Raw genomic sequence first — 15,201 nt, forward strand, 5'->3', positions numbered from 1 at the left:
ATAATGATATAAAATGCACAGGTTATAATTTGTTATTGAAGTAAAATAATGATATATTGAAAAATTAGTATTAGTAGCATTGTAGAGCTACATCGACGAATTTAAGCACAATAAATATATATGTATATATTTTGAATTAAAAAAATAATAAGATTGAGTCAATAGGTCGAAAACTAGTGTTGCTAACCCTAGTGTTTTAAACTTAACAGTAGATTGTCTGTTTTTTTGCCTTGTATCCCTGTTTATTGTTTTAGTCCTCATATCTGCTGTTTATTCGCATTTTAACTTGAATTTCTTTATAAATATAAAGTAGTACTTTAAAAGTACTTTATTATTTTTAATGAATTTCTTGTATTTTACTGTTTTTTGCCTTCCCGAAGTTGGCAGCACTGTCGAAAACATTAATTTAATTTCATATATAAATAACTTAAATGTCAAAGTCGTCGGAGGAGGAACGTTCATGTTTAACGTCAAAATGTATCGTCTAAATAAATTTCAATAAAAATATATACAGGCGAGACATGATTTTGGGATCAGAAGTAAATTCCTTATTCCTGAAAAACTGTCGCAGTTAATTAAATAAAAATGGAAGTTACTAGTGGGGCTGAAGAAGGATTTGTGAGAGAATGGACACCTTGTTCCCATATTTTAAATTTAATTCCTCCTAGAATACAGACTGGTCTATTTTCTAATGAATTGTGCTTGACTTGTGTGGATGCAGTTAGCGAATATATTGCTCTTGGGACAAATGTTGGATTAGTGTATTGGTACGATAGAAAAAAAGGAAATATTCAGCGCCTAAGATGCGAAGTAAGTATATCCCCCATATGTTTAAACAGCTTTCCTTTACCTTGAAATACTTTTGACTACGCTTTCGTAAAACTGTGTGATTGTTATTAAATTTTTAAAACACATGTATATATTGTGTGCTATTAAGTAATCATGTTTTGAATGTAGTGTGTGTATATCTTTGCAATATACTTATATTGCATTGAAATGGACAACAGTAGCAAACCTAGTTTTGTTTTGTGAAACATAATGAAGAATAAAGAAATGAGACTTGCACCCGGAATTTTTGGATACTACCCAAGGTGTTTAGCCAATCAAGCTATACATTCTTGTCAAGCTATGGTGAATTTTTTTCTTAATTAGAATTAACACAACAATATTAAAATATTTCCAATATTCCACATTTCAGAAATAGAATAGAAAAATGGGTAGAGTCACTTCATTGTAATTAATTTTTTCTTTTACCCAATTACCATTGAGTCCATAATGGTAGCTCCAAATATATATTATAAGCATATTATTTAAAAACATACATTTATATGACAAATATATAAAATAAATCACAAATTGTAGTAATGTTTTTGAAAGAGTAATCTCATTATAAATAACATCATGAGTATTTTGTCCTTAACTTGTTTATCTAAGTAGGCTAAATAAACTTCTGTAAGCAAAACAAGTCTTTTTAATGTACTATCTCATATTGTATTATGACTATCTTGAAAGTAAAAACACACTATACTTTGAAAAGATTTATATTTCCTTAGTTTTAATATATATGTAGAAACTAGAAAATTTAAATTTATAAGACATTTATTTAGAGTAGAAATTTTTGAATGGGATTACCTGGTAATCTGACAAATTATTTAAAAAATAGTAGATCATGTGCATACAAAATACGACCTGTCTAATCAGGCATGTTGAGTGCAAGAACTGTGAGCCATGTGCATAAATTAATATTTATATATGTTAAATGTTTGTTATAGGCGTCAACATCACCCATAACGTATGTGAAGATAGTAAGTACAGTGGACTACATGGTAGGTGCGGGGAACGCAGCAGGCCAAGTCACAGTATTCCAAATACCTAAAGAGCATCCTGAAAATTTACCTGATAACTTCAAACCTAAAGTTGAACCTAAAGTGGAAAGGTCAGTCAGTGTTTCATTGTATTTAATATATATATATTTTGATAGTTATAAGCATATTCATCTTTTTGTCTAGTTGGTAGAGGTTAATAACAAACTTTTACTAACCAGAATGGGGAAATGAATATAATTCATTCTCCTGAGTGGGAATCAAGCTTACAATTATTATTTACAGTCAGATATAATTTCAACCACCCAATATACATTATCTTTGAAATTTAATGGTTTGATGTAATTAAAATTTTTGTCACTTATCTCTCTAAGACTGCCCTGAATTTAATATATATGTTTTATTAAATATTTCAAAAATTATTTTATTGTTCAGTGTTTTAAATCTTAGATATTATATGTTAACATTACTGAGTTACATATGTGTTCATAATGTATGGAAATATAATAAATTATATTTAAAACTTGTCTTAAGTTTCCTGTTATTATTTCATTGTGTCTTTGTTTGGCGAACATGAGTCTTTTACATAGACTTAAGTCTATGTTATATGTATATGTTCATTATGTATTATGTATTCATTTTACAATACCACCAATACTGTATCCTGAACATACCAGGGTATGTGGAGAGAATCTAGTGTTAAGATGCTCTGATTCCATTAAGATGCTTAAATTCCCCATTTTTCATCGAATTCTCGAGACATTGCGTGTTGTGCGGCGGAACTAAACGCCGCGCTTTGCTTAATTCCCAAAGCGTAGAATTGATAATGTCAAATACTTCATTCCCACAACGCTAGAACCTACAACCGTCGCGTTTACGCTTGTGTCATGTGGCCTAGTCTCGCCACGTCAACCTAGTTAATAATAAATATGCAACACTGAAAAAATATAAAGTTACTTAGATATGTTGAAGTAAATCATTTGAAACTTTAACCACTGCAAAAGATTGTTAAGCCAAATATTTTTTCAGGTATACCATAGGAGATTTGCATAAAAGCAAAATAACAGCCATAGAGTGGTCGAAAAATGGCATGCGACTGTTCTCTGGTGACAAGAATGGTGTGATTATTATGACAGAAATTGACTTTTACATGGTGAGTTCTAATGGTTTTTTTTTTGCAGCTTCACGCTCTAGCTTCACAGCCAGGTAAGAAGAGTGAACCTAGTGTTAATACACTGCGTTCCTCACTTTCCGCCGGTAATTCTGTAGGCATTAAGTGATCTTTGCTTCGACACTGGAGAGAAGTAATGGAGATATAAATTTTAAATAAATATTTCATGTCCCCGAGTGAGGATTGAACAACTAGTCGCGTTTATAGTCACACTTTTGTGCACCTGCGTCACGACTGGCCTTTCATATGTCTTTCATATTATGCAAAATAATTTTTGTTGTTATGTATAATCTATTGAAATAACGTTACTCTGTCATTACTTTCCGTGTATAAAAAAAAATAACAAAATCGAAAATCAATGTCGGACTTTGTCGTCAGGACTGCGGGAATTCCCTTTGTTATCTATCTATATATATATAAAAGGACTTGTCCTCACTGACTGAGGTAAGACGCACGCACAGCCGTAACTGCTGATGGTAGAAACGTGAAATTTGGACAGATGTTTACTTTTGTAATCTGGACATCCACTAAGAAGGGATTTTGAAAAATTTTAACCCTAAAGGGGTGAAATAGGGGTTGAAAGTTAGTATGGAAAAAAAATTAAATCGGCACCGATTGTTATAAAATTTGAAATTCAGACTCTTAAAAGTATTTAATTGAACACGTGTTTCATGGTTTTCTAGAATTCTTTCCATAAGGGTGCAAATAAGGGGTTGAAAGTTTGTATGAAAAAATTCTAAAATCGCCACCGATTTTTATAAAATTTGAAATTTAGACTCTTAAAAATATTTAATTGAACATGTGTTTCATGGTTTTCTAGAATTCACCCCCTAAGGGTGCAAATAAGGGGTTGAAAGTGTTTTTGGAAAAATCTTTCAAACACCACCGATTTTTATAAAATTTGAAATTTAGACTCTTAAAAATATTTCATTGAACACATGTTTCATGGTTTATTAGAATTCACCCCTAAATACGTAAGCGAAGCTGCGCGCGTCCGCTAGTACATATATAAAAACCTAAATTTTTTGCTAGGGGATGGCCCTAGCTGAGAATTGAGTTCATATTAATTACATTCAGTTCAGCTTTTTAGTACTTATTAATATGATTTTTTTAATGTTATAAAATACGTCATAGGTACATAAAAAATACATACTTAGAAACGTATAAATTTTTTAACGTAATTGGATTCGAACCTGCGACTTTTAGAAAACCATGCGGATTACTGTAGAGAAAAGAGTAATACAAAGTTTTATGAGGCCAGTCGTGAGACTATTGTAAACACGACGGGTTGTGGGTTCAATTCCCACACTAAATACGCAATGCCTCTACAATTCGGCGGAAACGTGACTGAGGATCTTAACTCTAGGTTCCCAGATTCCCTCTGCCAACCACTAAAAAAAATCTTTCTCTTATAATTATTTCTTTAAGACCTACATAAATACGTAAAGTTGAAGGATCCCAAGACATTATCAATTTTTCCGCTTCCCATTAGCTATTATAGTACATTACAAGCACAGTGTAAACAGTAAACAATTAAGTAATTATGAAAATTGTTTGTTTTGATAACGTTATTTTTATTGCATTTGTTATCTGTGCGTTCAAAGTTTATAATTGTTGATAAAAAATTTATCGTGTTTACGCTTTTGAGAGTGGCGACTCGTCTTTATACGATGAATGTGGGATCAAATCCCGCATAATTATATTTTATAAATATTTTTAAGGTGTTTACCGTCAGATTAAAATAAGTAGAGAGTGAAAAAAGAGTAGAAAATTGCTAACTATTTAATATTTAACATGAAAATGCTTATTTACTTATTTTATATGTTTTTAGATTGCTTCATATAAGTAATAATAAGTAATAGCATGATAATAATGATTAAGTTATAGCATGTATATTAATCATTAGGCTAAGTATATGTTTCGTATAATAAATGTATTTAATACTATGACTGAATAATAAAAAAAACTTTTGAATATTGGAGTGCAGGATCAGTTAATAGCGAATTAGTGATATTGCGTAAAGATAAAAACCTTGCTCTCCCACGAGCGAGCGTTCCGTACGCGTGCGTGCGTGAACTTCAGGCTATCCAGAGTCCTTTCATCTTTTTTCAACTGTTCACTAGAACTAGCGGCTTTAATACCAAATTTTGCCCTCCTTTAAGGGTATTATTTTTTTAGGATTAAACCAAAAGTGGATTATTTTTTCATATTTTATTTCTGAACTAGTAGATACCTATACCTGTAGATGCTAGCTGCCGAGTTTCATAATTCTATTTCATACCAGACGTACCCTATTAATCTTGATTCCCTTTATAGTGTCTGACGACGCGTTTTTTGCTACATAAAGCTATTTTTTTTTAGAATTTGAAGCCTTAGTGCCAGAGCGGAGAATTGAAAATATTAATAAATAATAATTAATTTGAATATTCTTTTCGTTTAACGTCCAATTACGCCAATTTTTCTGTTTGTCTTTTTATTATACATATGTTACAGCTTATTTTTTGTTGTAGGTAATCCTTTGAAAATCTATTTCTTAAGGCGATGTATGGTGATTTTTAGTATAATATAAAATGTTACCCTTATTTTTACAGCATTTATGTAAATCAATGGAAATAGTGAACGAGGAACATGAAATAGTGCAAATGAGTTACTATCAGAATACTCTGTTAGTGTCCAGTGTCTACCGCAGTATAGTGTGTGAGAGGCGCGACAGTCGCTGGCACGTGACACAGCTGGGGAAGAAAGAGAGGAAGAGGTGGGTTACATTATTTCTATATATTTAATTATATTTAGCTTTATGGTATAGCCCAGCATGTTGGAAAGGCAGGGGTACCTTACTGTTAAGACACTTATCACTTTCCACCCAATTTTGGAGTCATTTGAGTGGCAGAATTCAACACTGTGCTTTCTCTTCTTACTAGAGCGAGGAAATGAAATTTATTCATTCACTGCACTGACGATGTGTTTAATTGATTCCTTTGAGTGGAGGATTGAACCTATAATCGTCGCGTTTACAATGTTACGCTTCGCCACCACAGCCTCAAATGTATAGAACAGTTATTATAGTACATTAGTGATATATTATAGTGTTTTAACTTTCAACGCCTACTTTTATAGTGTTAAGATTGATATATTTTTGGTGTATATTTATAGGCATATGTAAATCCTCCATTATATATGTTTTATTTTGATAAAAATGGGTACAAGTCTCAGGATTTATTTAAGAGTCTGCTTTATTTTTTTCTTTTACGTATTAATAAATATATTTATTACAACAACAAACGTATAAAAATTTGAACGTAGCTATTATTAACGAAATTTAAACCCGCGAATCTTTAAAAATCGTCCATGCGCTCTGATCACTAAGCCATACGTTCTCATCAAGCTACATTGAAATTCTTATAGGCTTGTTACGTTTACTTTTACATTCCTAAAAAAAAACAATATTTTATAAAGCTACTTATTGACTAAATCATCAACCCGCTCGCCCCCAGTCTATGCGCACTCGGCGCTGTGTTCCAGTATTCGTATGCGCGCGGCGGCGCGGCGGCCGCGTACTGCGCGCGCGCCGGCCTGCGCCTATGGCGGGCGGACGTGTCCGGACATGTTCATCAGACTTTGCTGTTCAAGGTGGTATACCTTCCTTTCCTCGTGGTCTATGAGTGCCTGCTAGTTTTTTATGTATTTGGATTTTTTGGAGGTTAGATGGGTTCGATCCCCACTGGAGGAAATAAAATATTTATTTAAATTTATATTTACATTTCTTCGCTCTGGCGTCGAGTTCTACCACTCAACACGCAATGCCTCCAGAATTTGGCAGAAAGTAAGTGACTTGGCTTTCTTTGGCAGATTTGGTGGCAATATTATTATAATAAATAATTATATTATTTAAAGAACACAGCATTTTTATAAAACAAAATTAATTTAATTTCTTTAATGAAAATTAGAACACTGAGAATAATTTTTAGTTTTTATGGGATAAGTTATCATTTCGACATACCCGTTCTTAGTCGTTGTAAGTCTATATTGTATGAAGTTCATTTAAATTAATATATATTAGTGTATTATTGACAGGAAGCAATAACCAACCCGCTAACAGTGGCAGAGCTTCTCAACCCGTCACAAAAGAAGCATTCTCATACAGAAAGGGAGTACAATTTCGGGCCACTGCACGTATTCCGAGAACACTTCCTAGTGTCCCACAATGAGCATATCCTGTATATATTGGACCCGAGATCTTTGACTGCTGTGGCCGTTGTCGATGATTTAAGAAGGTTTGGAATTTTTTTTTTGTTATTTTCCTTTTCAGGATGTAATGGTCTAACTCATTAAAAGTGCCAGAGCGTTCTATCGCAAAAGAAACATTCTCATACAGAAAGGGACCTCTTTAGAGGTCTTCCAAACCTTGGAAGAATTTTTTTTCGTTATTTTCTTACTAGGAAGAAATATCAAACTCACTAATAGTGAAGTAGAGCAGAAAAAACTACTACTAAAAACTACTAAAACTTCGGGTCCCACATTGAATATATCCTGTATATAGGAAATGTTCATTGTTGGACCTGAGATTCTTTGACTGTTGTTGCCGTTGTCTATGATTTGAGGCTTGGATGGTTTACTGGGGTATTAATGGGAAATGTGTATTTATATAAAAGCTTTGTCATTATACTAAAGCAAGTTATTTTAACGGAAAATTTAAAAAAACAAGTGTAATAATTTTAAACTCACAATGACTCAATGGTATCTGATCAAATAATGTTTGTAGATAATATTCATGGTTATCTTTTAATCTCTTGATATCATGATCTTCTAAGATAATTAAGTAATGGCGAATATTTAAAAATATTAATAATTTTATGTCATTAAAAATATTTTTTTCAAACATATTATTATTAGTACAATAATTGAATTATTTACAATATTACAGGATCATATCAGTGGCTGTGAACAAAGAAGAGATATTCGTGCTAGAAGGTGCTCGTTCTCTCCTGCGTCTCGCGCACGCGCCTGAACCCGCTGCCCTCGCCTCAGGTCTGTTTGCAAGACCCCCGCCATCTTGACACCTTTTCCCATATAACATCCCTTTTGTAACTATACATACTTTGTATATTCTATAGTTATCTCATATACCATATTCATTTGTCCTTCAAATGGATTTGTACTTAATTTCGAACAATCGAACAATCAAATTCCCGAATATAACCTATTTCCAACTAAACCCCCCCCCCAGCACCCCCCCCTCGCATAATTGTCATTTCCCTACCTAAAAAAATTCCCCTCTGCTTACCTTTACCCTATCTCTATTCATGCATACTACATACATGAATCTGCAGAAAATTCCTCTTTCATTTCACACCAATATAAAATTTACAATTTATGAATATTTTCGACTTTTCCAAGTTTCATTTTGGACATCCCCATTTTTACAATTATATTCATTTTCTATTGTAATAAGTATACATAAAATATTTTTTTAGTATTTTTTCTTGCAGTAGTCGCAGAATGCATTGTATTCACTATTCATTATTAGACTAATTTATATTATTCCAAAAATATATATTATTTGATATAATATACTTATTCATATTAGTATAAATATAAAATTATTTGTATACATTTTATTTATCGAAAAGTTATATAACTTAAAGATATGTATTTTAGTTTTTATGATATTGCAACTATACTTAAGACTAATACTTAATCATTCCCTTGATATATGGTTTTTTTTTACCAATATATTACAATAAGTATTACGAAATAGTCATTATTATATTTTTTATGTCTATTATTTTTTTTATATGATCTATTTTTTATTATGAAGTAAGTAAAAATATTTTTCTAAAATCAAAAGACCCATAACATTGTTTTAGATTATAAAATTATTTTTATAATTTTTTTATATATCAGAAGAAATAACATAGATATTAACATGATTTTAAAATTTTGAGAAGGATTGGATTTCAATGAACTTATAGTAAAATAGTTATATTGCAGGGTTATTGTATATAAATTCCTAAAACTGCAATTGCAATTAAACATAACACTTACGAATAAACATATATTTTCATTATATACATATTTATGTATTGTGTTATTAAACACAACTTTTTCTTCGTTGTATTATAATGCTTATTGCATAGTAAGAACTAGTGCTTGAACTTAGTATTATTTAGATAAATGTAGTAAAGTCGCACTTATAATTCGATTCTGATCGATTTCATTTGTGTATCGTTTTATAATCGATTAAATTTTTATCGATTTTAGAAGCGTATCACTATCGAATTGTAAGTTTGACTTTTTTCCATAACAAAGTATTTGACCAAAATGAGTACTTAAGTGTTACCTAACTATTTTTTATATAATAATAAAAATTGACCAATGGTTGTGTAATTTTTACTGGTTTGATTATTTTAAGTAGGCAGTAGGAAATCGCAGGCTTTTGGAATAGATACGAGGAAACGCATTAAAAAAATAGTCTACCTACATTTAATAAATAAAAATCGTTTTAATTACAATTCAGTAAACTTTATTAAATCATGATTGACATATTAGTGGATGTTTTTGCTATATCAATAGAGTATATGTTTAATAAAAAGTTCATAAAAAAAATTTACAAGTATCTTTTAAACAAGCAATTGATGTACTGCATCATATTTTAATAGTATTCTTGAAAACTAGCTGTAGAGTGTTTGAACTTATGACGTTATTTACTGGTTTAAATATATAAAAAATATTGTAGTATTGACAAAAAAAAATTGTAATTATTAAAAACCATGTAGACATTTTTCTTTGTTTTTGATTGTTAATTATATCAAAATCCGTCCAAAAAAGAAATAAGTCGGTCCATCCAAATAAACAATAATAATAATAATTATTAAAAAAACAATAAAAGTTTTCTGTGAAAATAAAATACATATTTGTTTTATGTAGTCAATACATAATCTATTATTTATATATTCTGTGCCATAGCCATTTTTGTATGAAAACACGATGTGCCTTAACTAGTACCAAATGTGGACACAAACGCCTTTTTGGATAAGTGTGGTTCGCGAGGCTCATGCTGAGCTTATTTGTGTGAGTCTATTTAAAAGTAGATCAGACAAAGCTTTCTTAAAATAAAAAATATTATTAGAGATCGATAAAATAGTTATACATATATACTTTTCTACACCTGTTTTATCATTTAAAAGAGCAAAGCACTCTTTCTCACAATTTTCTTTCTTTATTTATTTTATTGCTTGGTCAAATAAATTTTTTCCATTGTAGCAGTGATTATTGCCAACTTTATTTTTCACATTTAATAAATCGAAACCAAATAAAATATTGATATGACTACACTGTCACAAGAATATGAATATCTGGAACTATCAATTTATTATTTATAGTGTTTTTAAATATATGTATTATAATTTAGTGACTTTCGTTAATTCATTAATTTTTTTATATATTTTGCTTGTCTTAAATTTAATAAAATGAATTTTTTTTTAATGTATAGGACAACGAAATTATGTAGTAATCACTTAAATATCTTTTGTTTTATTATAATTTGCTTAAACTTGTATATTTATAATATTATATTTTGGCACAATTAATGGATTGTAACGATTTGGATTCTACAAGAAAATCAATAAATATATACCTAAACAAATTTCTCAAGTAAATAAATATCTTTTCTGTAAAAATTAACTAAATTAATTAATACATGATCTATTAACTCTTTTAAGACAGACATACATTTTTAAATTAATGTTTTTAGGATTACTCTTTTTGGTACTATTAGAATAAGTTTTTGTTAAAACAATTGTTATAATTAAAGAAATAAATTCGTTTTTCTTGGAATAAACAAAAAAAAGGTTGTTTGATATTTAAGGATAATTAATTCCGTCGGCATAAAAGTGTGACTGTAACGCGACGGTCGTGGGTTCGATCCCCACTCGAGAAAGTGAAATATTTATTTACGTTTATATTGGTCTCCCTGGTGTCGAGGCAAAGCGCGGTGCTGAGTTCTGCCACTTAACACGCGATGCCTCCAGAATTCGGCAGAAAGTGGGTAACGGAGTGTCTAAATACAAAGTTCCTTCTACCCTGGTGTGTGCGGGACACAGCGTGAAGCTGAACATATAATTATTATGTTTCTTATAATTTTGTCGTAATTTTAAATTGGCGCGTCGTACTTATAATAATAATTCAAATTTTTGTTAAAACTGTGAAACGATGTCAACACGGCCATTGTATTTTTTTAAATATATATTTTTTATATATTATTTTTGCATTTTTATTTTTGTTTCACCTTCTTTATTTTGCTTTAATATTGATCAATCATTATGGCTTTGTTAGATATCGCTTCAAATTATATTTTTATTTTGTAATGCTTTTTTGCCATATTTTAATTGTATTAGAAGTATTTTTTATGCACTTTACCACATTATTAGACAGCTTATTAACTTATATAATTTCTTAATAATGATATTTACTTTGATTACATAAAACTTTTATTATATATTATATTTTTGTCTAACTTATTACTGGTTATTACAGTCTTTATTTTACTTTAATTATAAATATTAATTAAGTATATTATAGTATATATTTAACTATCTGTACTATTTATCTCTATTTCTCTATATCATTCCGTTTAGAGACTTAAGAATTGAGTTAAAAAACGTAACGGCAACCATTGTCGAACGGATTCGAACTTACGACCATTGTACTAACCATACAAGGCCCTGATACCCGTAAAATAATAAATTTATGAATAGTGATATTTAAACATTAACTTGTAACAATAAAATTACAATCTAAACATTTTCTGTTATCTTTACAGACGAACCAACAAACTTAATGACAAAATCGCTAACCACATCACTACAACAAGCGGTAAACACTGTGCGCGACCTAACACACATCGATCAAACGGTACCGTACATCACTAGCGTTCTAGAACAACCGATATCGATATTCACAAGAAACGAAACAATCGAGACTGGGGCCGTAGCGAATGGGGAGGAGTGTTTCGAATTGCCGCCAATAAAGCACCTTCCTAATGATATATCAGAGAACGTTCTGGAATCTATTATAAATGAATTTAAAGATGTTTCTAGTGATGCTGAAGAAATTAGGAGGGTTAAAAGTGAAGAATTGCAAAGAAAATTGAAAATGTATAATAGTATAATGGAGAAGAAATGTGATGGAGAATTAATTCATAGCAGGAGAAGTAGGAGGCGAGATAATAGTTCGGGGCGTAGTACGCCGAGAATGGCGACGCCTGTGAGGAAAGTGGACGCGATTAGTTATACGAGCCCGTGTGTTATGAACGTTAGTGTGTACGGGTATGTATTTTTTCTCACTCTTTGTGTCACTCTGGGTTGATTATGTGTGTAGATAATGGGAACCTAGTGCTAGGACACTCTGTTCCGCATTTTTTTGTCGAATTCTGGGGACATTGCGTGTTGACTCCCCACTCAACACGCAATGTCCCCAGGATTCGGCAAAAAATGCCTCCAGCGGCATTTTTTGCGGCGTTGAGTTCGGCGGAACTCGCGCTTTGCCTCGAGAATATAATTATATGTATTTAGTTAATTTTTTTCACATGTATTCCGCATATAACAGGGTAGGCAGAAGGAACCCGGTGCTAAGACATTTAGTTCCCACCGCACCAATTTTCAAGACATTGCATGGTTTGATATAAGATAAATTGTGACTTAAATCCTGTTTAACTTATTCAATAATATTTATATTTTTAGCAACATTCCTCAACAAAACGATGATTTATTAGAGCAACAAATTGCTGAAAAAGAGAAGATACTCGCAAAAATGCTCAACCTAGAATCTCTTAGTATTAAAAGTTCAACACCGGAACCCATCAAAGAAAAGGAAAATGAAATAAAATATAAACCGGATATAGAAATCACATACAAACCGGAAATCGAAAAATCGTTCATAATGGACAAAGAAAAATTAAAAACCGAAAAAATAACAATAAAAACCGATAAAACATTAACAAAAGCCGATAGACATTACGCTAAAATTGAGAAACCGGTGCAAAAGAAAACCGAAACCGGCGATTTAGTTCCTAAAGTGGTGAAACTACCGAATAATTGGAATTTAGAGAATATTGAATTGAAATTAGATATAAAGAATGCTGTTAAAGACGCGGACAGTCTTATATCCCCGGACGACCATTTAGATAGTGAATGGGAGGTTATATAACATAATTTATTTAAATGTGACACGATATGCTTTAAACACGCTTTATTACACGTATTTTATTTATAGAATTGTTATATATTATATTATTTGACTTTAAAAAGAAGAAAAATAGCATAGACATACATAAAAACATGACGATGTTTAAGATTTTGTAATTTCGCACTTCTTAATAATAAACTTATATACTTTATCATAAATAAACAAAAGTATCGCCATCTTTTTCTAAGTAGTTCATATATAAAATGACACCACAATGCATTTAAAATAATCACATTGTAATACAGTACAAATGTAAAAATTTTATTTTCATATATATTTTTACTTAGCTTTAGCTCAGAGTATGTTTAATGTTTATTTGTAAGCCATTTTAGTATTATTGGAATCTTATGAATTTAAAAAAAATAATCACACTATATCATAGTATTTACTGAGGCTTCTAAATATTTATAATTTAGGATATAATTATTAATTAAGTTGACAATAGCTGTAAAATATACACAAAATTATATCTTTAAATTAATATCAGAAATATTCATTCATTTAAGAAGTAATTAGAATTTCGGTCTTACAAATATGTAGAGAACTGTCCTTATATTTTTTTCCGAATAAAATAAGTCTTGTATACACTACATTTATGATTAAAAAAAACCTGCAGCTATCCAGTTTAAAAAAAAATGCAAATTAGTATAGATTTTATAAATTTATGAGCTTATTTATAGTATTATGTTATTTTATACATTTTAATTATTTGATTTGGTTTTTTTTTTCTAGATTCTGTCATGTGATGATAATTATGGTATTTGTCCAATTTGTTGTTTGGTGCTTTTATGTATAAAAAATATATTTATTTTAAATATATTTTAATAATAACTATATTATGTTACATGAATTTTATGCACTTGCTAAGGTGGCTAAAATTATAACTTAAAATGTGTTTTTGAGTTTCTTTTTTTGTTTTTCTTTAATTTTAAATCAAAGGAATGAACTGAACGGATTTTGTGAAAATTTACAGTAATAAGTATGGAGGTTTGGAAATCTGCAGCTACAAGGACTCAAGGGCGATGACAAAATTATTAATATGACTACGTTGTAGCAAAACGTTAAATTATTTTTAGTTTTATATAATTTAAAATAATTTGTGATATTTTTTTATCTACCAAATTTCATTTATTTTTTGTAACTCAAATAATTTATAAATGCTTATAAAAAAAATGTTGGCCTTGGTTAGGAATAGTTTTTTATTTTAAATGTTGACCTAGTGCACTTTTACAAAATTTTTTGTATGACTGGCTCAGAGAACCTAGTGAAAAGTGACTATGTATTTTATTATGTCCCTATTCTAGTGTTTAGTAATTTTATTTTGTATTAATTTTTATGTGGCCTATAGTTTATAGTGTATATGCGAGACATTCGAATAATAATTGACGTTATAAATTTCAATAAAATTATGTAAATTAAACATTTAAGCGTATATTATTGTACTATTTAAATTTTTGGGTTTGCATTATTTATAAAAATTTATAAAAATAAAAAGATTTCAATCCTACATTGTTTATTAATGCAACACCTGACTCCATTATATATATAAATATATTCGTACACTTAATAAATAATATAAAAAAAGAGCGAATTACGTAAAAAATAATTCTTATTCACTATCAAGCACGCAAGTCTCCAATTTAAAAAATAAAAGGTAAAAACCAAGCACTAATCATTTAAAGAATTATATTATATTCGAGGTATATTTATAAATAGTGACCGATCCTTTCGCGGCTTCGCTCTATTTAATTACATATTTATTTACTAATTTGAATTACTTTTGTGTTCTCGCAAAAGTTCAGAAAGCCTTCCTTCAGGGCAGCCATGACTAGTTGGCCGTACTTTACTTCGATTGCAGACTTAGGTCACATGATATCGCGGACCAATGATTATCTACACTTCATGATGTTTGAACAGGTTGTAATACTCCGCCAAAAAATACATAATACACAAGCTATAAAC

General features: G+C 30.0%; 1 protein-coding gene across 1 annotated transcript; it reads left to right on the plus strand.

The window, feature by feature from the left end:
- The first annotated feature begins 453 nt into the window (after positions 1-453).
- Positions 454-14,746, plus strand: LOC146531846 (WD repeat-containing protein CG11141). The gene is made up of 9 exons (XM_085197632.1): positions 454-810; positions 1,773-1,936; positions 2,853-2,976; positions 5,586-5,749; positions 6,489-6,624; positions 7,069-7,268; positions 7,919-8,022; positions 11,816-12,320; positions 12,735-14,746. Exons 1-9 carry the CDS (start codon positions 586-588, stop codon positions 13,198-13,200), a joined length of 2,088 nt encoding a protein of 695 aa, XP_085053758.1. The 5' UTR covers positions 454-585; the 3' UTR covers positions 13,201-14,746.
- The last annotated feature ends 455 nt before the right edge of the window (positions 14,747-15,201 follow it).

This window comes from Heliconius melpomene, chromosome 14 (assembly GCF_056956725.1).
Source record: "Heliconius melpomene rosina isolate 202511_hmr_F chromosome 14, ASM5695672v1, whole genome shotgun sequence".
Classification (NCBI taxonomy): Eukaryota; Metazoa; Arthropoda; class Insecta; order Lepidoptera; family Nymphalidae; genus Heliconius; species Heliconius melpomene.